This window comes from Carassius carassius, chromosome 34 (assembly GCF_963082965.1).
Source record: "Carassius carassius chromosome 34, fCarCar2.1, whole genome shotgun sequence".
In the NCBI taxonomy this organism is placed as follows: Eukaryota; Metazoa; Chordata; class Actinopteri; order Cypriniformes; family Cyprinidae; genus Carassius; species Carassius carassius.
Window position 1 is genome coordinate 11,565,643 of NC_081788.1, and position 24,145 is coordinate 11,589,787.

The 24,145-nt window shown below is 40.2% G+C and overlaps 1 protein-coding gene across 1 annotated transcript; it reads right to left on the bottom strand.

Moving 5' to 3' along the window:
- Nucleotides 1-354: 354 nt before the first annotated feature.
- On the bottom strand, nt 355-20,912 carry LOC132115506 (hepatocyte nuclear factor 1-alpha-like). The gene is made up of 10 exons (XM_059524014.1): nt 20,280-20,912; nt 18,306-18,505; nt 18,020-18,200; nt 17,738-17,940; nt 17,431-17,570; nt 16,467-16,608; nt 14,647-14,829; nt 14,325-14,440; nt 611-696; nt 355-509 (listed from the first exon to the last, which is right to left on the bottom strand). The coding sequence occupies exons 1-10, from the start codon at nt 20,576-20,578 to the stop codon at nt 386-388; spliced, it is 1,674 nt and encodes a 557-aa protein (XP_059379997.1). The 5' UTR covers nt 20,579-20,912; the 3' UTR covers nt 355-385.
- Between the last annotated feature and the right edge of the window lie 3,233 nt (nt 20,913-24,145).

Genomic DNA, 24,145 nt, shown 5'->3' on the forward strand with positions numbered 1-24,145 from the left:
CTCCATAAAACAGTTTTGAACTACACACATTAAATACATCAATAATGTGTTTATTTGGCCAATTTACTATTTTCTATACTTTTTATTCGTATTAATTAGTCTTACCACCTGACCCGACAAAGAAATCTAGAGATGACATTTCCTTTTTGCAGAGATTTATTGCAGTCACACAATATGAAACCTAAAATTTTAATTATGTACATGCCAATGGTCACATAAGATTCCATCAAAGGTTTTAAAATTATGGATTTGAAAGTTTTTTTATTTTTCCTCCTCAGTGTGGGTAAGCAGCAGGTAGCAATGTGGCAGTTTGGATTTTCTTTTCTTCTTTTTTTATTTTCTTATATGCACCAGCTCTCAGTGGGATTTCTATCAGTAGTTGCAGCTATTGGGCAGGAGAGACCATCTGTGTAGGGATGTAAGGGTCTATATCTCCAGGTGGAGAGGAGAGCAGGTGAGAAGGATGAGGGTCACTCGTCTGAGGGTAGAGATCCAAACTGCCTGAAGACACCGTAAATGTTATTAACAGAGAATCAGTGATGGTAAATGGTTTTATACCAGTATCACCTGAATACAGCTAGATTAAGCACAAGGTCTGAGAGGGTCTGTACCTGGCTCTGGTGAAGTGGATTGCAGATGTAAAGACTCCTCTTCAATAGGAGTTTCAGCGTGACCTTCAGGATCTGAGGTGAGAATCTGATGGAGAGGAAAATGATAGAGCACTTTAAAGAGTTGCTGTAGATTCACAAGTTGTTTTACCAGAGGATTGAAGAGTTGTTTTGAATTCCTAAAATACTGTTTTACTTTGAAATGCTGTAATGAATAGATTAAAGATAGATAAATAGATTAAAGATAGATATATACCTTTTTGTCTATTGATCATTTTTACACTTTATGTGGAATATATTTTGTAACAAAATATATATTTACATGTGCACATGGCAAAAGTTGTTATGGGTAAATTCATTTCTTAGTTATTCAGGATAAGCTGAATGTCATATTTATATGAATATGCCAAAGTCTGTGGAACAATGTAAATCTTTCTTCTATACAAAGCCTGTCATATAGCACTATGATTTGCATGCGCAGGGTAATATTTGTGGAAGTGTACATAAGACTGTACGTGTAAATTAAATTTGCATGCGCAAGAGAAACATTTTAAAAGTGTAACTTGTGTCTCAAGCGGAAGAAAAAAATGATTTGCAGTATTTTACTGTAATTCGTAAGTGTAATTCATGTATTGTGAAACTGCAGCTTCATGCTAACGCAAAATAAATATGATCTGCATTCTTCAGACTTCCATTTTTCAGTGCTTACAGTTTTGGCACATTGTTTTCACCATTAGATGGTCAAAAGCACTGCAAGCCTGTTAACGTGATTTACAAGCGAAAACAATTGATTGACTGCGTAGAACCAATCTGTATCAGTGGCGAAGCTATGGGTGGGTCCAGGTGGGCAATGCCCCACCCATTTTCAGCTGTGGCCCACACAGTGAGAAGCTAATCAAAAAATAATCATTAAAAATATTTATTTTCAATATAACTTCGTATATGTGCTTTAAATTGTATTTAACGTGAGTTTTCATGGTCGATTACAGGCAGTTTATTAATCTTCCCTCTTCCTATAGGTGCTTACCATACGCTTGTCAAAATAATGATTGGTCAGTTTCAGTTAGTCCCACCCACAATTATGTTAATGACGTGAGGGCTCGAGTGTTTGAAAATAGTGTTAAATTTGAAAGGTGAATTTAAAAATAGTGAAACAATGTCACAGATCGGTCAGGCTCATTCCCCAGCCAATCACAGCGCACCCCATCTCCAGAGTATTAATCACCGGCACCTGTTCGTAATTCACTCACCAATCAGCCACCATATATAATCACACAGCTTCATTCACTGTCCGATTTCGTGACTACACAGTGGAAACTACCTCTGGTCTAGTTACTAGCATCGACTACATTGACTTACCTGTCTACTTACCTCCTCTTCTTTTCTCCAGTGAATATCTCCTCCGAAATCCTTCCAAGGAAAGCTCCAGCATCTTCATTGAGGTGTGTGCCCCATCAATCTATCTTTCATCCTTCCAATACTCCTGTGAGAGAAAAGAGATCGTCAAACACCCAGTCCACCTCTGAGTAACTATAACCTTTACGGATCTGCTCACCTTTTGTCCTCTCCATTCTTCTCTGAGCTCACTTGTTTCAATAAATCATACCAGTTCATACTAACCTTCTGTCTCTGAGTCCACTTGTTACAGAAGATCGGACCAAGAACAGATGACCAAACAGGATGAGCAAACCGGACCCCTTCCAAGAGCTCGTTGACTTGCTTCGGAGAGTACTGCAACATCCATCGGCTCCACCTGCTCCTCCCATCTCGTCTGCTTGAGCTGACCCCTCTCAAACCACCGCTACCACTCATAGCACTCCCTCTCTGGTAGTATTCTCCAGCCCTGTGGTCAAACCAGTGCCCTTCTCTGGGGAGGCAGAAGAATGCAATGGGTTCTTGCTGCAATGCTCACTAGCCCTAGAAACTCAATCGCAACTGTATCCTACTGAACACTCTAAAATTGCCTATATCCTCACTCACAGGTCCTGCTTTGAGATGGGCGGAAACTATTTGGACGCAAGCCCGTCCTGCTACACGATGTAGCTCATTTTTGGGACCACTGAGGGAGATTCATCCATCGGTGAGCAATTATACAATCTCAAGCAAGGCAAGATGAACATTCACCAATACTCTCTCAAGTTTAGAACCTTAGCCATTGCCAGTGGGTGGAATGAGGCCTCGCTCCTCACTGCTTTTCGGCAGGGACTGGAACCAAAGCTTCGACTCCAACTGGCGGCTTATGATGACTGCAATGAGATTAGAACTGTTCATCCAACTAGCTATCCGGTGTTCCAACCAGGTTCACTTTTGCCTCCAGGAACGATCAACAGCCAATCCCACTCCCTGTTCCAGCCATTCTGACTTCCCTAACCCTCCTGAGACTGACCACGAACCCATGCAAACAGACACCTATCTAATAACACCAGCTGAGCGGCAGAGAAGGCTGACCCAGGGTCTATGTTTGTATTGCAGTTCAAGTGGGCATATGATCCTCGCCTGCCCACTTCGTCCGCCACGCCCGGTGGTGATTTTCATTAAACCATCTCCCATAAAAATGAAGTTGAGATGAGATACTCCGGGAGTTCCTTCACCGTTTCGTCATCGTATATATAAATGACATACTCATCTACTCCCGGAGCTTGGCAGAACATCGCTAGCACGTCACAGCAGTCCTAAAGCGGTTAAGACAGTTTCAACTCTTCCTGAAAGCCAAAATATTAACCTTCCACAAGCCCTCTGTACAATTCCTGGGGTATGTAATTAACCTCACCGGCATCCACATGGAAGAGGGAACAGTTTTAATTTTGACAGGGATTTTGGATTTAGTCTTAGTCTTTATCATGAGATGAAAATGCTTAATAGTCTTAGTCACAAATTTAGTCATATGAGTCTTATAGTTTTTGTCTAGTTTTAGTCTACGAAAAGTCATTGCATTTTTTTCAACTTTTAGTCATTACTTTTAGTCAAACTGCAGTTACCAACATTTATTTTGGTAGTTTTTTTTCTATGTTCTCTATGATAAATTTGAATCAAGGGTTGAATTTGGAAAAACTTTAATAAATTATGACAATTTTCATTTTTGGGTGAACTATCCCTTCAATAGCAGTGAAAAGGGAGCAACTTATAAAAATTATAGTTGGTCATGTATATTTAATAATTTTTTATTTATTTTTTTTTGAAAAAGAAGCAGAACCAGATAATAAGACATAAGAAAGAGATAAAAAAAGTCAGATACATTAGGTTTACTTAAAATATGTATTTAATATTTGTTGGTTAACATTAATGACACGGATAGGTACTGGACACCAGCTGCCACTGAAGCCTTCACCACCCTTAAAGGAGCCTTCACCAGTACACCACTCCTCATTCACCCTAACCCAGAGCTCCCTTTCATGGTTGAAGTAGATGCCTCAATGACAGGAGTGGGAGCAGTTCTCTCACAGCGACAGGGGAATCCACAGAAACTCCACCCATGTGCCTTCTTCTCATGGTAGCTCAGCCCGGTGGAGAAGAATAATGACATTGGCAACCGAGAACTATTGGCGATCAAGGAGTGGCTCTAGAGGAGAGGAGACATAGGTTGGAGGGAGCGACTCATCCTTTTGTCGTATTAAATGATCACAAGAATCTGCAATATCTCAGAGAAGCAAAATGTCTGAATCTCCACCAGGCTAGGTGGGCCTTGTTCTTTACCAGGTTTGAGTTCACTATTTCCTATAGACCAGGTCCCCGTAATATCAAAGCCGACACCTTGTCACATATCCATGCCTCAGAGGAGGCCGTTGATGAACCGGAAAAAATAATCCCCACTCATCTGGCAGGTACTCCCGCCACTCCACCATGCTGCCCCCCAGGGCATCGATATGTATCATGAACACAGCGCACTCTCTCATTCACACCATGCACTCCTTCTTGGGCACTGGCCTCCCCGGGGCTGACACCACTCTCTCGCTGCTTAAAGACTGCTTCTGGTGGCCCAACATGGCTAAAGATGTGAGAAGGTTCGTGCAAGGTTGTCCCGATTGTGCCATCTCCAAAAGTTCTCGTCACCTCCCTGCTGGCAAATTGTACCCATTACCCATACCGTAAGTCTCTCCTCTGGCTATCATCCCCAATCTAATGGTCAAACAGAACATAAGATACAAGAAGTCGGACGCTTCCTAAGAACCTTCTGCCATGGCCACCAGGACTCCTGGAACCAGTTCCTGGGATGGGCCGAGTACGCCCAGAACTCCCTACGCCAACCATCAACAGGTCTCACACCATTCCAGTGCATGCTCAGTTACCAGCCCCCACTATTTCCCTGGTCAGGAGAGCCCTCTGATGTTCCCACTGTTGATTACTGGTTCCAGGAGAGTGAGAGAGTATGGGACGATGCTCACAACCACCTTCAATGGGCAGTGCGCAGGCAGAAGATGACAGCCGACCTTCGCAGAGACACAGCCCCCACTTACCAGCCAGGTCAGAAGGTCTGGCTGTCCACCCGGGACATCAGACTGCACCTGACCTGCAAGAAGCTAAGTCCCAGATTTGTTGGTCCCTTCACCATCTTGGAACAGATCAATCCTATCACTTACAAACTGCAACTCCCACCACAATATAAAATTCACCCCACCTTTCACGTATCACTCCTTAAACCCTTTCATTCTCCTGTGTCCACAGAGCCTGACCAGACAGAGGAACCCCCTCTCCCGTTACTCCTGGAAGAAGGATCGATTTATAAGGTCAAGGAAATTCTGGAATCCCGGCGACGTGGTGGTAGACTGGAGCACTTAGTCGACTTGGAAGGCTATGGTCCTGAAGAATGCATTCCACACAATACATCCCAATTGTCCAGTGCCACGGGGTAGAGGAAGACCACCACGTTGTAGGGGTATTCTGCCCTCAGGAGCGAGCCGTGGAGGAGGGGGTACTGTCACAGATCAGTCAGGCTCATTCCCCAGCCAATCATGGCGTACCCCATCTCCAAAGTATTAATCACCGGCGCCTGTTCGTAATTTACTCACCAATCAGCCACCATATATAAGCACACACCTCAACTTCATTCACCGTAGGATCTCGTGACTACACAGTGGAAACCACCTCTGGTCTAGTTACTAGCATTGACTACATTGACTTACCTGTCTACTTATCTACTCTCCTCTTCTCCAGCAAATATCTCCTCCGAAATCCTTCCAAGGAAATCGCCTTGTTGACGATGGCTGAGGTGGTCATGCAGGCCTTGGATGGATGCGCTGCATGGCCCTTAAAGCTGAGGGCAGTTGGTGGGCACAGATGCGAGGCGATTACTTCCACTTTAATCAGTGCCATCAACGGTTATGATAGCTGCTGCAGTAGAAGGGTTCACGTATCCCGAGTAGTGGGCTCATCCATTTTGATGAGCTCATCTTGGACGGCTGGCAAGAACGGGGCTGGGCGCTGGTGGGAGGATTGCTGGCGGGTCTCTGTCAGGAACCAGTCGTCCAATAGGCCATGGGTGGGCTCATCCAGATCCGACCACTCGAGGCCCAGACCCTCCATGGCCTTTGCGAGGACGTGGATTAGCTCGGCATCTGGCTTTGGCCCTGGAACCCGAGGGGGAGGGGCTGCGTTGGGCTCCTCGCTGGAACCACCCTTCATTTGCGGGATGGTCCTCATTTGCGAAGCACACCGGCGTGAGAGGACGCAGGGAGGGTGGGGCACGCAGGCACTGAGCCGACATGACACTGCCTGGGCCTGCTGGAAAAGATTGGCTGCCCCACTATTTTTTCCTTTTAGGGGAGGAAAAAGATGGGAGGGCCTGGCGGGGTTGATCGCCTTGATGGAACAAGGAGACCCACGAGTGTAGATAAGAAAGGCTCATGCTCTCGCACCTCTGCGTGTCTTAATCGTGCAAAATTTGCTCTAGGAAATTTGCTTACGTCACTGCTTTCGGCTTCTTACACTGAAGTAAGCAAATGTCAAAATGACTTGTTGTGTATGTAGATCAAAAAGCATAAGTATAATAATCCGATATGTATAGCTCCATCTTTCTTTTCTCTGCGCTTAAAATTTTGGCATGTTTCTCTCACTAACTGAGTTTTGCAAGCGCGAGGTGGAAGGCAGGTCCACCCTCTTGTAGCCAATCAAATGAGGCTTTCACTCCATTTCCATCTCTCCATTTACTCTTATTTGAGTGGTTTAATAGACACATCATTCGCCAAGATATTTATCTTCATTTAGTTCAGGATCATTCTTGCTACTGGAATGGTATTTTTAACATGAACCTACAGTAAAAAAATAAAAAATAAATAAAAATAACAACTTAATTAAAACATGTTCCTTTGATAATGTTCCTTAGGCTAAACTCCAGGGGCAGACTTACCCATTAGGCAAAGGTAGGCAACTGCCTTGCGCCCCCAAAAGCCAAGGGCCCCCTAAACTGCTTTTCATATACTAGACGCAGAGTCTCTCATTCACAGCTCGCGCCCACACTTCACTCTCTGCATCCGCTCTGCTCGAGCAGGTGAAAGGAGCTACACTTTCAGTTAAAACATATGTTTGCGTCTCTGATTGTACATACAAGTATAGCCGAAACCACAGCACAGCTATTGTCTTTATCTTATGAGTAGCCTATTTGATTTTATAAGATGATGGCATGATTATAAATCAGGAATTTTGTGCAGATTAACATATTGGAAGGGAGAGGTTAGTCTTAATGGGTTGCGTTTCAATCACTATTTCATATTCATCCAGTTTTTAGAATTTAGCTGCATTAGAATACAGTATGTGGGACAGAGAGGCAAGCAAATGTAATAATAAATGTACATTTTGCATGTTCAGAAGTGTGTTGCCCTGTCGTGCGAAAATGCAAACAGGTTTAAGTAAATTGCCCAGTGCAAAGAAAGAGAATTAACAGGAACCTAGTAAAAATTGTGTCTAATAGACATGAACAGATTCTTTGGAAAACATCAATGACCTATGAAACATGTCTACTCTTCATGCTCTGAAAACGCCTCTAGGTTACGAATGTAACCCTAGATCCTCGAAGGAACGAGACGCTGCGTCGAACGCTTTGGGGAAAAGCCTTGGCAAAATCAACTCTGAATATCATGTGCAATCTGTCCCATGGAAGGGCGTGACGTCACGGTTGGGGTGACGTAGCGACCAGGAAGCTATAAAGGCACGTGCCACGCAGCTGACTTCAGCTTCGAGTAGGGAAGCAAGCCCCGGCAGGGGTGCCGGGTGTATGGCTATGCGACGCAGCGTCTTGTTCCTTTGAGGAACTAGGGTTACATTCATAACCTAGAGGCGTTCCTCTTCAGGAACTCGAGCTGCATCGAACGCTTTGGGGAACGATGTGCCAACGCTGCCAGACCTCCAAGACCCTGCCTAGTGTTTATCTGAAGAGCACAGCTAAGGCAAGAGGACAGAAGAGCCAGGAGCGGTGCGCACATCGAGATTGTAAAATCTGGCAATGTAGAGGGCGTGGACCATCCCGCAGCATTGCAGATGTCCAAAAGGGACACACCTGCTAAGAAGGCCTTAGAGGCAGCCATACCCCGAGTAGAGTGAGCCTTGGCTCCCAAAGGAAGGGGAAGACTAGAGGACTCATAAGAGACGTTGATAGCCTCGACTATCCAATGACTTAGGGTCTGCTTAGAGGCAGGTAAACCCTTTTTAGGAGGATTGTAGCAAACAAGCAATTGATCTGATTTTCTCATCAGGGCAGCTCTGTGGACGTATGCGTCCAGCGCTCGAACTGGACACATACAGTTTAGCTTCACCTGGTCTGGCTCCCGAAAGGGAGGAGGGCAAAAGGCCTGCAGTACTATGGGTTGTGGCGTAACAGAGGGAACTTTAGGAACGTAACCCGCTCGAGGGTTTAAAAATGCTTTGGCCATACCAGGGGCAAAGTCTAAGGAGGTAGGGGCCACCGAGAGGGCCTGAAGATCTCCAACTCTCTTAAGAGAAGTAATAGCCAGTAATAGGGCAGTCTTAAGGGTCAGATTTCTATCTGAGATATCATGAATTGTCTTAAATGGAGCTTTACAAAGAGCTTCTAACACCACAACCAAGTCCCAGGGGGGGAACAGGGCGTACAGTTTCCTCGTAGAGGTAGCTCTGGATTGGAGGAGGGTCTCAACAACCTCTGTTGAGAGACCGGAAGCTATGAACTGTGCTCCTTCAAGGGCCACACCCACAACTTCCACAACTCCGGGCGAGGGTGAATTATTTTGCCCTGCGCCTGAGAGAGTAGATCTGTCCTGATCGGAATCTCCCATGGAGAGCCGTCAAGGAGAGAGATCAGATCTGCGAGCCATACTGGGTCTGGCCAGAACGGGGCTACTAATAGAAGACGGACCCCGTCCCAGCGTACTCTCGCTAGAACTCCCAGGAGCAGAGCGATAGGGGGAAAGGAATACAGACGAAGCCTCAGCCTGGTCTGTACCATAGCGTCCAGTCCCAGTTGAGCTGGATGAACTAGAGAGAAACAGAGGGGACCATTGTGATATCTCTTGAGTCGCAAAGAGGTCCAAAATCTCTCCATATCTACTTCACCACCTCGGGGAAGCCCCCCCCCCCCGGGCCTCGGCCCCTGTCTCGACAGTATGTCTGCTCCCACATTCAATCTCCCAGGAATATACACTGCTCCGAACGAGAGGAATTTGTCCTGGGACCACAGAAGGATCTGGTGTGCCAGGTTGTACAAGGGGCGCGAATGCAGATCTCTCTGGTGACTGATATAAGAGAAATGTGTGACCTCTCATGGTGACCTCTCAGGTCTGGGAGGAAATATTTAAATGCTCGATGCACAGCTAGCATCTCTAGACAACTGATATGCCATGTCAGATTGTCGACCGCTCCACAGACCGCGGGCAGGGTGGCCACTCATGCCCGCACCCCAACTGGTGAGGGACGTGTCTGTCGCTAGCGTTACACGAAAATGATGAAAATGATGTAATACACGCGTTGCCTCGACAGCGCGCGAATAGCTTAGTCACACAAACAATATTAATCCCCTCTGAGTTTAAATAGCTGCTCATTAATGCTGCCCGTATAATGTTAGGAATAACACTGTTTGTTGTATACTGGTGCTTATGCAACTTTATGTTTGTGCAACTACAAGCTCGCCGACACCCTCCGTGTCAATCTCCTCGGAGAAAGAAAGGCAGAGCATCAAGCCCGATTCTCGGGGGGAAGAACCGAAGCTCGGGCTTCCGAACCCAGGAATCGAGCAGATCTGATGGGTAAGGTAGGAGATAAGGACATGCCCATCTCCATTCCCTCCAGCAGATCGATCTGCGAACCCAACGAATGCCAGGCCTGCTCCGCCTCTGCGAAAGTGGGACAGGTACCGCGAGGAACGCTGGCAAAGGCTCACTTCTCGAAGAGAGCCCTCCTCTCGAAGCGCACGTGAAATCATACGCAGCGCGCTACACACAATCTGAAACGCGGTCCGGATTCACCCTTCAGATACCTAGTCTTAGCTTTGCTCTTTGACATACTATAGCTACTTAAAGGAGCTAATAGTGACAAACGACAATAAATAAGACTGACAAGACAGAATGACATGCAAACACAGAGTGCGTGCTGAAAGTTCCTGAAGTTTAAACATGAAAATGGTTTAATTAATAAAAAACATATTACTCAAAGAATCCATAATTGTCCATGCCCATGTTGATTAGATTAAAAACTTGAAGGCCCGGTTTCACAAAAGGAGGCTTATCTTAAACCAGGACGCGGCCTTAGTAAAAATATGTTTAAGCAACTTTTACAAAAATACCTTAGAAGAAAATGTTACAGGTGTGCATCTTGACACAGACACGTCAGAGCAAGATATATTTTTTCAGTTGAGACAGCTCAAAAATTTATTTTAGTCTGGGACTATCTTAAGCCTTGTCTGTGAAACCATAGGGAAAGTATTAATTTAAGGTACATTTAGAACAGATAAAAATGTGTGTTTAAGTTGCGATTATTCACGAGTTAACTCATGATAATCATGCGATTAATCATGATAATTTTTTTTTATTGATTGACAGCTTTAAGTTAAAATGTCTAAAGTCAAATGTAGGCTTACGCTGTTAACTCATCAATGGACATTCCTCATCAGTATAGGCTATATTTTTTCACACTTTTCTCATTCTTACTAATTTAAGTTTTTATATGAATGAATCTCTGAAGGGCACTTTTTGTCTTCAGAAAAGTTTTGATCGCATTTTCATTTTACCTGATAAAGTATCATTTATGAGCTGACCTGATTTGTTTACAGTGGGGAAACCACAATATATTTCTGACATTACAAAAGCACCTCCTACTGGCAGAGAATGAATGTGCATTTTCAATAATCCTGACTGCAGTTTTTCTTCAGACCAATGTGAAAATTCACCTTCATAAATCAGTTTTAAATGATATAATAATTTATACTTCAGACTCATCCCATTTCATGGTTTAAAGGTTAAGTTGTGAGGTTTATCATTTTATAATTAATTTAGTTTTTTGTTAAAACTTAAAATTCAATCAAAATTTCAATCAAAACTTTTTTAATAAAGCACAGTAGTTGACCACTGTGCTATACAAACCTTGCTAAAAAGACATTTTATAAGCCCTGGGGAAAAAAAGTTTTTTTTTAACTTAGAATTAAATTCGAATTCTGAAGGAGACTATTCCATTGTATTGAGACTATTGTATCTCAACGATAAATTAATTGCTATTTCGTGGTCTACAACATGAAATAATGAAATAGTCTGCTAAATGAATAAATGTAAATGAAAAAAATCCCATTATAACATAAATAAAAAATGTAGAAACATTGGACACAAAAATGTGGCACCATTGTGCAGCAGCAAGCATCTCGACAAAAAAGGAACCTCAAGGTTAATCTAAGTAAATGTGTGCAAATGTATAGGGCCCCATTCCTATATTTGCCCGGGACCCCCAATTCCCTAAATCCGTCCCTGCTAAACTCCCATGTGTTCATACTGAATTGCGAACCGGTGTTAACATTATTTGGTTTGTTTTGGCTTTACTTTGAAATTTGATAATCTGCTTACACCACTGAGCTGATGTTAAACTTTATAATCAGAATGATGTTATGCCACAATGCTCAACACTATGGTATCAGAATGCTATACTTTGTGTAAAACCTTTTTTACCATTCGTTTTCGTGAACGAATCATTCGATTTAACCGGTTCTTCTTGAACCAGTTCACCGAATCGAACTGAATCGTTTGAAACTGTTCTTGTCTCCAATAAGCATTAATCCACAAATGTCTTAAGCTGTTAACTTTTTTAATGTGGCTGAGTTAAAACAAACCAATATCCCAGAGTAATTCATTTACTCACACAGTACACTGACTGAACTGCTGTGAAGAGAGAACTGAAGATGAACACAGAGCCGAGCCAGATAATGAACGAAAGATTGGTGTGTGGGAATCCAAAGTTCCCAGCCACTAGGGAACATACAGTCATGTTTATGTTTATATAGAGAGAGCTAAACATCCATCTAGTGGTTACATGATAGTATAACAGATGAAAAATGCTGAATAAGTTACAGATTACAACTTGTTAAATAAAATAAAAATATTACTGTTGGTTATGTTGGTTCAATAATTATTGAACCAAATTTATTGAACCAAATCAGTAGTCCCATTCTAAATTATGCATGTATTACTCTGCGCTTACACCAGACATGACTTGTGCGAATAAATTGCGCTATTTGCTCGCGGTTGGACGCTTGAACATTTTGAGTTTATTAGTTTCATTAGCACGTGAAATTCAGCCAACAGACACAAATTTGCGTCATGGGAGGAGCTTCTGCCAGTTCATGCAGCATTGTGATTTCAACCACCATTTATTCTGATAATTTTCTAAATATTACTGTTATCATGTCAGGAAATGTAGTTTTAAGAAGGAGCATGGAATGATGGGATTTTGTTGTCTTCTACCCAACCACTGACGGCCATCAATCAGACGGAAAGATAAATCATGGATTTAACGTGAGTTCAACGAGTAGTTTGCATACAAAGTCAATGCAAAGACGTGATCAGACTATGGATCAAACGCGTCCTCGTGCGGGTCTAGAGATGCGATGCCCCTCGTTTGCCGTGTATGCCCCATAATACTACTTTTGTTGATCGTTATAATAGCATACGTTTTCTGTAAAGATACGAATCGAAACAATTTACCTGTCGCGTAAAACACAAGCGAGATCGGCATCTCTTTCTAGTTGAAGTTTGTCGTGAAGCTACTTCTGCATTTGTCCACGACACTGTTGTCATGTGGTTTCTACGTCAGTAAAGGCGGTAACAAAGGGGAACTAACGTCATTGACAGGTGACTGCACTGCCCCTTGTCACTGTTTAGAATGGGAATTTTCTCATGATTTACAAGTAGTTGAAAACATTAGAGATATTGTTAGTAATCAGCTGGACAAAATATATAACACTAGCTAGTGGTTTTTTGATATTTTACTGGAAAAATCTTACAAATTGTACCTTTAATCTATTAATATGTAAAAATTAAAATAACAATAAAAAGAGGCAATACTGTTAGATATAATATTTCGATTCATTGTAATGCAGGCTATATAGGCTTACACATTACCCTGAACTACATTTCCTCAGCTATTTAATATGTTTAAATGAAAATTAAAGGAGGCAGTGGTGGTTTTTGTTCAAGTTTAGATTGTTGTAGTTTTCAAATGTTAAAATGGAGATACTTTATCTATAAAAGTAAGAAGATGTATCATACAGCTCCGGGTATCCACAAAAGTTCAGATTTTTCAACTCGCGCGAATCACACGTTACGCGCATCTAAATGGCAGAAATGCTCAATTATTTCGCACCACCTCATTCACACGAATCACACCACAGTCTTTGCATTGACTTAACATGTAAATCACTCGCGCTAAATGAAGATAAATGTCTTGGTGTATATTGTGTTTATTGAACCAATCAAATAAGAGTAAATGGAGAGATAGCGAAAGACTCATTGAAAGACTCAAACTGATCACAATCTGACTTGAAGCAGTGCATGCCAGTTAAACATTTTGTTTGATTTGAGATGGCGCTGACGCCATTCCTCCTCCGACTGCAAGTGGCTACTCTAACTGATTGCCATCTTTAGCCGTGCTTCATGTCGAACACACCTAATACGTAATTAATATGCTAATTAGTGTATGACGTCATCTAGCGACATTTAGCAACTTCATTTTCCAAGTGTATGATACAGCTTTCATTCTTCAGGTCAATCATATATTCATGATAAAGAAAATCAGTTTCAATAACGAAAGCAATAACTTTCCTTTCAAATGTTAAAGTAGCCACAGTCACTGCTTTGCATGTGCTGCCCCGCCCCTCCCCCCGGTAAAAAGTTCAGGCTCAGGATTTTTTTTTTTGCTTTAACCCCTGGTGTCAATAGTGTAAAGCGCAGAAAAATTGAAGTCTGAAGAATGCAAATCATATTTATTTTGCGTCAGCATGAAGCTGCAGTTTCACAATACATGAATTACACTTAAGAATAACAGTAAAATGCTGCAAATATTTTTTTTCTTGCGCTTGAATCATGATTTACACCTTTACAATGCTTCTCTTGCACATGTAAATTTAATTTACGCTTAAAGTCTTATGTGCACTTTCACAAATATTACTCTGCGCATGCAAATCGTTATGATGTCATTTTACCTTTATAAGCACTTAATCTTTAAATCATGTGCATGTAATCATGTCAGTGTGATGAGTTTGCGTTTGGTTCATGCCTTTCGAACAGCTGTGAGGTTAGTCAGTGTCCCAATGCTGTTGCTGTCTGCGATGACCATAGCCTGGGACAGGAGACTGGAGGAGGGGTAAGAGCTCAGGTCTGCTTTGCTGTACACTGAAACACACAATATTACAGCAGAATTTAATAGAAGTCCACACTATTTTTCTGAAATGAGATATACTAGGTTTGTCCATTTAAAACTCACTGTTCTGGCTGGTTTCTAGCGCATTTCTAGGAAGTTTTCAAGTCCAACCGATAACAGTGATGCTAGTCTTGATGCACCAATAATTAATTACTCAGGCCTCTAAATAAGAATGTACTGTGGCATGGTAACTGTGTCATTGTTGCCATGAAGGAGCTTGGACCAATGTGACTCTGAAGCTGCTGCACTGTTGGCTGCTGAGGTGAGGTGTGAAGATGCTGCTGAAATGAGATTGGCTGAAGGGTAGTAAAACCTCCCCCTACATTGTTGATGACTGTCTGTGGTTGAGAGGACGTCAAACCTGCAATAAAAGACATCTGTTAGTACAAACCAAATTCCAAAAAAGTTGGGACACTGTACAAATTGTGAATAAAAACAGATTTTAATATTTTATTCCGAATACAACATAGACGACATATCAAATGTTTCAACTGAGAAAATTTATCATTTTAAGGGAGAAATAAGTTGATTTTACATTTCATGGCATCAACACATCTCAAAAAAATTGGGACAAGGCCATGTTTACCACTGTGTGACATCCCCTCTTCTTTTTATAACAGTCTGCAAATGTCTGGGGACTGAGCAGACAAGTTGCTCAAGTTTAGGAATAGGAATGTTGTCCCATTCTTGTCTAATACAAGCTTCTAGTTGCTCAACTGTCTTAGGTCTTCTTTGTCGCATCTTCCTCTTTATGATGTGCCAAATGTTTTCTATGGGTGAAAGATCTGGACTGCAGGCTGGCCATTTCAGTACCTGGATCCTTCTTCTACTCAGCCATGATGTTGTAATTGATGCAGTATGTGGTCTGGCATTGTCATGTTGGAAAATGCAAGGTCTTCCCTGAAAGAGACAACATCTGGATGGGAGCATATGTTGTTCTAGGACTTGGATATACCTTTCAGCATTGATGGTGCCTTTCCAGATGTGTAAGCTGCCCACGCCACTCACACTCATGCAACCCCATACCATCAGAGATGCAGGCTTCTGAACTGAGTGCTGATAACAACTTGGGTTGTCCTTGTCCTCCTTAGTCCGGATGACATGACGTCCCAGTTTTCCAGAAAGAACTTCAAATTTTGATTCCTCTGACAACAGAACAGTTTTCCACTTTGCCACAGTCCATTTTAAATTAGCCATGGCCCAGCGAAAACGCCTGTGCTTCTGGATCATGTTTAGATATTGCTTCTTTTTTGACCTATAGAGTTTATGCCAGCAATGGCGAATGGCACGGTGGATTGTGTCCACCGACAATGTTTTCTGGAAGTATTCCTTAGCCTATGTTGTGATTTCCATTACAGTAGCATTCCTGTATGTGATGCAGTGCCGTCTAAGGGCCCGAAGATCACAGGCATCCAGTATGGTTTTCCAGCCTTGACCCTTACGCACAGAGATTGTTCCAGATTCTCTGAATCTTTGGATGATATTATGCACTGTAGATGATGATAACTTTAAACTCTTTGCAATTTTTCTCTGAGAAACTTTCTGATATTGCTCCACTATTTTTCGTCGCAGCACTGGGGGAATTGGTGATCCTCTGAGAGACACTGCCACTCTGAGAGGTTCTTTTTATACCCAATCATGTTGCCAATTGACCTTATAAGTTTAAAATTTGTCCTCCAGCTGTTCCTTATATGTACATTTAACTTTTCCGGCCCCTTATTGCTACCTGTCCCAACTTTTTTGGAATGTGTAGCTCTCATGAAATCCAAAATGAGCCAATATTTGGCATGACATTTCAAAATGTCTCACTTTCAACATTTGACATGTTATCTATATTCTATTGTGAATAAAATATAAGTTTATGAAATTTATAAATTATTCCATTCCTTTTTTGCTCACAATTTTTACAGTGTCCCAACTTTTTTGGAATCAGTTTGTATTAATTAGCAGTGTGTTGGTGTTAAACTGTATTTGCATATTACTATATATGCACTGTACCTATGAAAAGTGAGGAGTCCCCCATACTCATTACACTTGGCAGGGAGGCCATGATCAGTCCTGGAGGGGCAGCAGAGGATCCTGAAACTCCATGCAGGGAAGTGAGAGTACTGACAGGAGGTAAGGAGCCACCGCCAGAAGCCTAAGAGAAAAAAATTGAAACTTTGCCTGTCAGGTTTCAGCTTCCATTTGCCTTGGAAAATGGATATCAAAGGGGAAATAATGAAAATGAAATCATCATTTAACAAAGATTTAAAAGTCTCAGTGTCATTTTGTCCATAAAATGAAATTCAGTGGAGTCCAGTATTGTTTTGGACCACGCTCACTGCATAACAAATAGAGTCATAAATGTTTAGAAAAAAAATTAAATGGTTTTTTTAATTGTGAAAAACCGCCACTAAGTGGCATCAAGTCAGTGCCTTATTGAGTGAGTCATTGAATCATTTTGATTTGTTCAAAAAAACTAATTCATTCTGGAACAAGAACGTGGCTGCTTTTATGTATGGGTTATTGAATCATTCACTCAAGCCACTTGTTCAAAACACAGTTTCATTCTTATGACCGATGATCCTGCTATCGATGTGGAACTATTTTCTTTGGTTAAGTACAGACAGACAATACAGTATTTAATGTAAGTCACTTAATATAAATTTTTGTATGAACTTCAATTTCTGACCTGCTTGCCATTATTGTGAAATGAAAGCAAAATAAATAAAAAAAACAGTTCAAACTACCCTAATCTTTTTGGCTGGTCATATCTGGTCAGCAGGCTGGTTTTAAAGGGGTTTTGGCCACTTATTTGAAAGACCAGCTGGCCAACCAACTAAAACCAGCTACTTCCATCTTAGGATGGTTTTAGCTAAGTTTTTTTTTTCAGCAGGGAGTGATCACTTAATTCACTAACTCTTCCCTTAATCTTGCTGCTTTATGGTGATATGTGTAAAATACTGTATATGAATCTCACTGATTTGTGATGGTGTGTATCCAGGAGTGTTTGGCTGGGTTCAAGCTGGACTGGACTGGCTAGACAACCTCGGCCTTCACCACTGGAGCTCCTCACTGTGCCCAGACTCTCACACAAAACTGGCTGACTGTACTTCAGATCTTTAGGATATCAACAAAGAGAAAGGTGGGTAAAACAGGTCAGATTTAGGGAGAAATCTAGGGAAACAAATTAAAAATCAATCCATTGGTCATTAAAAGGGTTGCTTTATATGCAATAGAATATCAGTTAGAAGATGTGTCAGGTATGGGCCTGATTGATATCATACCTGGTGAAGGACTGGATGGTAGCGTCTGGCCTGTCAAGGGAACTGATTGGCTGCTATAGGGCCCGTCCAGTGCCAGTTTGTGGCGAAATGCCTCCTCTTTACGCCGATTCGCAAACCAATTATATACACGAACCTCTGTGACCAAATTAGAGCCCAGGCCAGCCAGCTGAGATGGAGAAACTCCCCTCTGAAGACACTCCGCTCTAAAACACATATACATGCAACAGTTATTACCCACGTCACACCTACATTTTGGGTTATGGTAACCAGTTCACTTGATACCTGTTGCACTCCTCCACCAGTCCTTCCCTTTCCTCCTTACTGGGGTTTTTCGGTCGTTCATAGGCCTGGAACAGGATTTGTTGGGATGCTGGGCCCCATTTGAATCGATTCCTTCGTCCCTTTCTCACATCATCCCCAGATTCCTCTCCTGACACAACACCTCGACTGGCATTGGTGAACTCTGCATTGATCAGGGTGTAATAATCGCTCATTCTAATTGTTTAATTCTTAAAGATGCATTAAAACAGAATTTTACGTAAGAGAAATAAGAAATGGTCATACTCACGCTGGCTGATCTCTGCCTGTTTCTTGATGTACCAGCTGTACAGAGCGGCACGCTTTTGATTCTTCATGGGTGTGCCCTTGTTGAGGTGCTGGGAGAGATGGGATTGGTTGAGGCCGGTGGACTCCACCACCTCTCTCTGTGGTAGGTTGTGCTGCTGCATGTAGGTCTTTATCATTTTAGCCACATGCCATGGATCCTCTCTAACACACACCAACACATTTAGACATTAATATACAAATACATTATAACAGGCATATCTGAATATTTCCTTACAAGATCTTATGAAAACACATGAAGAACATAATGTGTATTACTGGATATGTCTCAGGAAATGGTGCCATTTGTGCCTGATCATTTTTATAATTTATTTGTATTAATTGAATAAAGAATCATAATTTGCCCTGATTTTTAAACCCTCAGTATGTGGTTATGGCCTTGCAAAGTATGCATAGTATTCATATTATATTCATATTTTTTCAATTCATATTATATACACTATACAAAAGTTTGTTGTAAGTTTTTATTAATAATTTCTTAATATAAATAATAATTTTATTCATCAAAGATGCATTAAATTGATAAAACATGATGGTAAAGATATTTATAATGTTGCAAAGATGACTATTTCAAATAAATGGCATTCTTCTGAACTCTCTATTAATTAAAAAATCTAGAAACAAATCAGCATATTGGAATGGAGACTGGGGTAATGATTTGCAATACAGAAATAATTTACATTTGGAAAATATATCGAAATAGAAACATTCATTTTAAATAGTACTAATAAAATGCTCAATGAACAATTCATACTGATAATTAAGTTATGACGTCAGGAAAAGAAAAATATATTTAATATAAGAATAACATTTTAATTTCAAGTAGAATTCAGTTTTTAATACACAAACCCTTTAAAATTTAATTGTGATAGGCTGCAAAGTGGCTGATATTGGAAAAAAAAAAAATATGAGTACATTATAATAACTTATTAAATAATATATATATTCTAAGTAAGAGATAAAGCATACATTCCATGTTAGAGATAAATGTGTTGTGTGACAGACCTAGCAGTAAACACACATATTATACTAATGTCACTGTAATTACAGTGAAATTACAACATTTGTATTATTATTATTATTATTAATTTCAGCACATTGTACAATCTATTTGTAACATATTAAAGAAAAAATCTTGAGCAAGTAAAAAAATTTTTTTTAAAGTTTTATTAAGGCTATTTTTTAACAAAAATGCTATGAGAGAAGGGTGAGGGGAAGAGGTAGGATAAATAATACATAGGTAGAGAGGGTGCAATGTTTACACTGTAAGATAAGGCAAGAGACAAGGGGCCAAAGTCCAGTAAAAGAGATTGTAAATAATCTTTGTGAATACACAAAAAAATATATCTAAGAGCAACTAATTTCATCTATACAAATCACACACAAATTCCCTTTGATGTTTAAATAGAGTGCAAGTCCATTTATATCTGTGTTCAAAGAGGCACAAACTTAGAAAACAAACCTTTCCTCACAACAGCACAATCTTTACAATATCACCACAGTCATGTTTACACACACCCACACTGAGCGATGGACACTGTGTCACTCTGTTAATTTTAACCAGTCGATGTAGTTCATTTATTAAAAAGTTTGAAATGGCCAGAGAGTAATGAATAGGGTGGGTAATTAGTAACTAAAAAAAGGTGGAACCTCCTTTATTCACCCCATCAGTTGGCAAGCAGAGCACTAGAGAAGAGAGGAAGCCAAAGAAAAGGACTAAAAGAGAGAATACCTGAGATGAGCCAGAGAAGAGAAGATTTAATCAAGAATTTGTGGAGTAAAATATGAAGTTGAGAAGCAGATTTTCAGTTTCTTTAGAAGAACAACATTCGAGGCACGGAAGTCATATTAGATAGTTCAGAATGTGCATTTTGAATGAAGCTTGGATTGAGTGATCAGAAAACACCAGGAGACTTACTGTAACAGCTGGTTAACTTCAGCCCTCTGCCTCGCGGCCTCCTCCGGCGGCAGCCTCTCCAGCTCACGGATTATAGGAGGTGGATAGTCCAGGTCTCCCTCCTCTGAGCTCTCGCCATCGGCCCGGTCCATCCTCTCGGCACCGGCCGAGGCCCGTTCTCGCTCCAGATCTCCCATGGCCTGGATCAGCAGCTCTTTTGACAGCCCTGATCCCAGAAGAGACCACACCAGCTGCTCCTGTAAGGCCGACAGCCGGCCGCTTCGTTCTCCTCCTGCTCTCCTCCCCTCTCCTCCCTCCATCTCTCACGTGTACTGTTTTTTGTGTATATTTTGCTCATAGAAGCTTTGTCCGTGTCACTGAAGCAATTACCAGCACACTCTTTGCGTGCAAACAGACTTACACACACAGCAAAACAATATCACACACGTTCAGTATTCACCTGTCTCAGGCTTTGAGTTCAGTAGTCTGTCTTCCACATGAACAGCTTGTTTTCATTTTCTTTATCCTTTTCTTCTCTTTGTTTTCCAGTGTTCGTTAGATACCTGTTGTCCTTTTGTTTCGAAATGTTTTTTTTTTGCTACTTGCTTTTCCTTCATCCCCTCCTCCCTTCCTCTGTTGCTCTCTCTCCCTCTCACTCTCTCTTGGTGAACTTTAGTCTTGGCCTGTGTTGAGGGCAAAGTATAGAGTCTAGCTATTCAGTACAAATTAACACTACAAGCACATTTAATACTCACACTGTCATTTTTTTTTCTTTTGTGAAACATTTGTTTTATTCATGTTACAGGCTCAGATATTCAATTTTGAACTACAAAAATCTATCTTTAAAATATTGTTGTATTTTTAAAACTGATATTCTTAACAAAAAGTAAAATAAATAATTTCTATATTTATTGAAAATTAAATATATTCCAGTGGATCTCAACAAGGGGGCCTAAAACTGACTTGAAATTAGAAAAATGTAAATGTCAACGTTAATCTGTGAAAAACATTGTGTAAAATCACATTTTGTAACATGATTTTAAAGATTTTTAGACCTGAAAATGTCATGTAAATTAAATCAACAAAATGCTGTGTACTTTGAACAGCTTTGCGACATTGAGTGAAAAGTTTGAGGAGAAGGAATCAGCTATTTCTGAAATTTTTGTTTATCATTCGTAAATGTCATTTCCACCAGAATGAGTGATATGAGATGTAGTGTAAAGGACTTTTGCTCGTGATGAAAAGGTGGTTCATTCAAGTGGACAAATAATTTTTTCTTTGAAGCTTTCAAGGGAGTTCATATCTCAAAATGAAAGTTTAAAATGCATAATCAATCACAAAGTGAGACTTTTTTTAATGAGAGGCTGTTCATAAAACTTTTTATTTTGTGTATTTTTTTTTTCATGAGTATACAGCTTCATAAAATATTACCATACATATGATCACTTCACAACCACAGTATACATATAAAGTTAAGGTCACAGTTTCTTAGACTATGCTATGTCCTGTACTAGCATTTTCTTTAAAAGTGCAGTACACCTACACTATACAACTGGAAATGGAGGAAAATATATCTAAACAAACAAGAGAAAACAATAACTCATGTCATAGACTCGTATTAAAGTAAATTAAAGTAAATTGAAGCAAAGACATTTCTAATATGCTGCTTTCCTGCTAAAGAAACAAATCTTATCATTATCAATGTTGAACTGTTTTTATTTATTTTTATTTTTTTGTGAAAACTGTGATCATTTTTAGGATTCATTGATGACTACAAAATGTTGTGACATTCCTAACAGGTGTAAAAACGATTTGGTAAAATTTTTGCATTGCATTATATTGGAATACTTGCATTGGATTCTCAACACACTAATCAACAGAGGTGGAAAGTAACGAATTACATTTACTCGCGTTACTGTAATTGAGTAGCTTTTTTGTGTACTAATACTTTTTAAAGTAATTTTTTAAATCTGTAATTTTACTTTTACTTAAGTATATTTTGTTTAAAGTATTGTACTTCGCTACATTTTAAAAAACATTATTTACTGAGTAAAATTTAAAAATAAATAAATAAATAAATCGCTCCCTGGAAACTACGTCAGTAAATAATGGGCAGGAGGGCAAACTGGCGCTAAAATCACAAGAAAGATGCAGACGGTCAAAACAGGCGTTAGTGGTGCAGACACCGCTGAAAACGAAACCCCGTCATATTCTGAAGTTGAACTCGAAGGAAATGAAGTGAACCCATGGCCATATGTATGCTCTATTATGCAGTGTAAGCTGTACTTGCCTAGGAAGACCAAACTAGCAGCTTATAAAATCTCGACAAGACATCAACCCTTCGCAAGAATGTAGAGGTAAGCTAAATAATTGCATCGTTGCATTGGTGGTTAAAATGAAGCTTTGACATTTTAGCAAGAGGTTTTGCACAAATTAGCCAAAAAGACAGTGGTGAGGAGTGTGCTATATATATCGTCTGCGATAATATCATATTTTTTGTTTTAATGATGTGCGCGCGCATTTATAGTGCGTTCTTTCACTGTGTGATTCAGTCTCCTAAAGTGCATTTAGAATGATCACAAAGTTTAAGATATAGGGGCAGAAAATTCACATATTTATATAATTTCATATATTAAATCAAAATCACACAAAGAATGCCGTCTTTTCCACCAAAAATCATCATGAATATATACATGAATACATATATATAACAGTTCAGTAAACAAGTTAATTAAGAGACTTGCGTTTTAGACACCATATTGCCTTTTTTAGCTCTATTTCTACAACAGAAAATAATTCCAAACACAGCCACCAAAGCACAGTTTTGCGTCTCTGAGCAACGTGACAGTGTTTCGTCCCTGAATGAATCAACCGTTTAAATGATTCGGTTCAATCGCAATGACTCACTTATTAACAGTGACTTGCTGACACATACTGGCCATTTTAATTTCACATTTAAAGTATCTTTTGATTTTTTTAAATAATTAATTTCTTATAATTTCAAATGAGTATTCAACATTTTATGTCTTGTATATCAAAACATTATTCATGCATTTGTAACTGCAGGTTAAATGCATTCTTGTCCTGCACTAAACAGTGTAATACATCTAAATGCCACTTCCAATGAATCTTCTGCATTTCCTCTGCATTAAAAGATGAGTTTGTTGATACTGATTTGCCTGGTAACAGCCCAAATGTTTTATTTTTCTAAATAACTGATTCCTTTAATTAAAAACAACTAGTTTGAGATTAATAGACCTATCCCAGGGGTGTCAAACTCAGTTCCTGGAGGGTCGTAGCCCTGCAGAGTTTAGTTCTAACCCTGCTCCAGCACACATATCATGTAGTTTTCAAATAAACCTAAATGATTAGATTAGCTGGATCAGGTGTGTTTAATTAGGGTTATATCTAAACTGTGCAGGACTGTGGCCCTCCAGGAACTGAGTTTGACACCCTTGGCCTGTCCCATTTTGACTCCCTCCCACTGTTAAAATGTAACTAAGTAATTTTTACTCTGAGTAAATTTTAAATGAGCTACTTTTTACTTTTACTTGAGGTGATTTTTAGACTGGTACTTTTACTTGTACTTAAGTAAAATTTCATTAATGTAATGGTACTTTTACTTGAGTAGAATATTTTTGTACTCTTTCCACCTCTGCTAATCAAAATTACGATCTGAAACAGATCGTATGATTTTTCTCTTAAGTTCTCAATCAACCCTGAAAATGACCAAATTCTTCATGTTCAGTATGTGAGGCCTGTCATATTTATAATTAATTTATTTAAAACACCTTACTGAGACAAAATGTCTCAAATATTTGAGAGGAAACAATACACTGGCCACAGAAACAGAGAAACAAACATTTTTTTGCATATACAATGCAAAT

Coding starts and splice junctions, on each gene's coding strand:
- LOC132115506 (XM_059524014.1), bottom strand. CDS start 20,578: ATGGAGGGAGGAGAGGGGAGGAGAGCAGGAGGAGAACGAAGCGGCCGG. Junction 16,609..17,430: donor ATACACACCATCACAAATCA/GTGAGATTCATA, acceptor TTTTTCTCTTAG/GCTTCTGGCGGTGGCTCCTT. Junction 510..610: donor TCCACTTCACCAGAGCCAGG/TACAGACCCTCT, acceptor AACATTTACGGT/GTCTTCAGGCAGTTTGGATC.